General features: G+C 37.0%; 1 protein-coding gene across 1 annotated transcript; it reads left to right on the top strand.

Annotated features, from left to right (window-relative positions):
* The first annotated feature begins 519 nt into the window (after positions 1–519).
* On the top strand, positions 520–1,805 carry LOC113324026 (F-box/kelch-repeat protein At3g06240-like). The gene is made up of 2 exons (XM_026572366.1): positions 520–567; positions 1,086–1,805. Exons 1-2 carry the CDS (start codon positions 520–522, stop codon positions 1,803–1,805), a joined length of 768 nt encoding a protein of 255 aa, XP_026428151.1.
* The last annotated feature ends 715 nt before the right edge of the window (positions 1,806–2,520 follow it).

Genomic DNA, 2,520 nt, shown 5'->3' with positions numbered 1-2,520 from the left:
TGATGGAAAAGGAAAATTGGGTTTTTCAAGTTGATTTGACTCAAAATTTGCATGACAGAATCCGATTTGACTCCTTCTAGAGGGCCATAAATGCTTTAGGCCATACTATATGACCAGATGCTTTGCGTCTGAGTACCATTCACCTTTATTTTCCTAACACGAAAAAGAGAAGTACATCATAAAATATTTAGCATCACTATGATAGATTTTATGCCGGTGATCCGGTACCAGCTAGGCAGCAAACAATACCTTTGACTTTCTATTCTCTTCGTCCATATAAGGCATGACAATGTGGTACGCATTCTATCATCCGCTGAGATTATCCTCCAAACAAAAGTACAATGCTTGTTTTTTTGTTTTTTGTTTTTTGAAAAGGATTAAGGGGAACAAAATTTGCAAAAAAAAATTGTAGTTTGTACCATTACTTAGTTGAGGACTCGTTTTATTTCTAATTTCTAATAGAGCAATTTCTGAAACTGGGCTGTATAATCTATACTAAATTCATAAGTGAAAAGAACAATGAAAAGCAAAGGGAAAAGAATGTCAAATGTTGAGAAATTTGAACATGTATTAAATTGGATATGCTAAAGATACCAGGAATCTCTAACTTATAATTTAATGCAGTTGGAGAGAAAGTCAGAAGGCGAGAAATTCGAACAGTTAGGCAAATCTTTAGTCCAAAGAATCCAAACCTTAGAATCGGTATAGATAACTGTCCCAATGAAAACTTTAAAAATTTGCGAAACATTATGAGCAAGATAATTGAGAGTCAATTGAATAGTAGGAGATAAAAATGTCAAGCCTACAACTTCCAGAAGATATAATCTCTAACATTCTTTCTCGGTTACCGGTGAAATCAATCTTACGATTCAGGTGCGTTTGCAAGTATTGGGGTCGATTATTTCGTCACCCTAATTTTATTAAATTACATTCAGATCATGTAACTGAAAAAGAAAGTTTTAGTCTTTTGTGGGAAATTCATGGCAAGATTTGCTCCACAAACTATAGTTATGAATGTTCATCGTCGTCGTAATCATCAACACTGTGTAATGGAACTGTTAATGTAGATTGCACTGTTGATATAGATTTGCAATGAGAATTTGACATTGATTACTCAATACAAATATCTGAAAGGAGAAGCAAGAGTTATTGATTGTTCAAGGAATGGGTTTAGTATTGTAAATTCTTGTAATGGTGTAGTTTGCTTGACTGCTCCCGGTGGCACAGTTCTTCTTTGGAACCCTTCTACAAGAGAAACCAGGAAAATTCCACGTACAACTGGGTTCATTGGTTTTGGTTATGATTCTGAAATTGGTGAATTCAAGATGATAGAACTTGCAAAAATCAATCCGGCAAAAGGAAAGAGAAGATCCGTATATTCAAATTATATTTCTGACGGGGAGGAAAATCTGCGAGTGTATTCATTTGAATCTAATTCATGGAAACTCATTCCAAAAATCCCTTACAAAATTACTACTTATGATATTATATTTTTCAAAGGAGCTTTCCATTGGTTGGCAAGACCCTGTGATGGATCAAAACAAGTTTTAGTTTCTTTTGCCATGCATGATGAGAGCTTCCGGGAAGTGCTACTACCTCAACATTTTTATCATGATGATTTACGTTTAACTGGACGTGCAGAAGTGGGTGTCTTGGGAGGATTCCTTGCTCTAGATTATACTTGTTACAATGTTCGAACAGAAATATGGCTGATGAAGGACTTTGGAGGAACAAATTCTTGGACTCAACTTTGCATCATGGACCTTCGGGTAATTTGTGAACATCCCGTTACTAATGGAGACTAAGTGGAGACTAAGGAAAGTCTTAGTTACATCTAAGTTTCACATTGCTTACTACCTCTTTATGATCTTAATATATAAGGTGTGGAGCCATTCCACTAATTGCCAATTGGTTTTGAGTTGGAAGCCCACACACTTCTATCATGGTATCAGAGCTAGGCCCTTTATGCGACATAAGACTCATGTAAGACCCAGAAGACCTAAAACGACAGGGCAGCCAAACGGGCAACCATGCAGGGATCCACATTGTAGAGGCCTCAAGAGCCCTACACGTGGAGGGGGCATCATAGAGACTAAGGAAAGACTTAGTCACATCTTAGTTCCACATTGCTTACTACCTCCTTGTGATCCTAATATATAAGGTGTGGATCCACTCCACTCATTTCCAATTGGTTTTGAGTTGGAAGCCCACACACTTCTATCAGTTACGTGCTTCACTGTTATAAAGTCTTTCAGAAATTGAGAGTTGCTATTTCAAAAGCATCCTTTTGGACAAAATGGAACACATCTGTTTTTATATAACCCTAATCATGGAAAGGGTAGAGCTGTGGATATTCATGGTATGCCACCAGAGTTCGAGAAATACTATATTTCCATCAGTTCTTGCTACATTGAGACCTTGGCTTCAGTAGGCTCCAATACCTCAGAGGAAGATGTTGGTACACAAAATGTACTCGCCACGTGTTCGCACGAAATGATTCGAATAGGAATAAAAAATCTT

Source organism: Papaver somniferum, chromosome 11 (assembly GCF_003573695.1).
Source record: "Papaver somniferum cultivar HN1 chromosome 11, ASM357369v1, whole genome shotgun sequence".
In the NCBI taxonomy this organism is placed as follows: Eukaryota; Viridiplantae; Streptophyta; class Magnoliopsida; order Ranunculales; family Papaveraceae; genus Papaver; species Papaver somniferum.
This window is presented reverse-complemented; position numbering and strand designations above follow the sequence as displayed.

Coding starts and splice junctions, on each gene's coding strand:
- LOC113324026 (XM_026572366.1), top strand. CDS start 520: ATGAAAAGCAAAGGGAAAAGAATGTCAAATGTTGAGAAATTTGAACAT. Junction 568..1,085: donor ATGTTGAGAAATTTGAACAT/GTATTAAATTGG, acceptor CTGTTGATATAG/ATTTGCAATGAGAATTTGAC.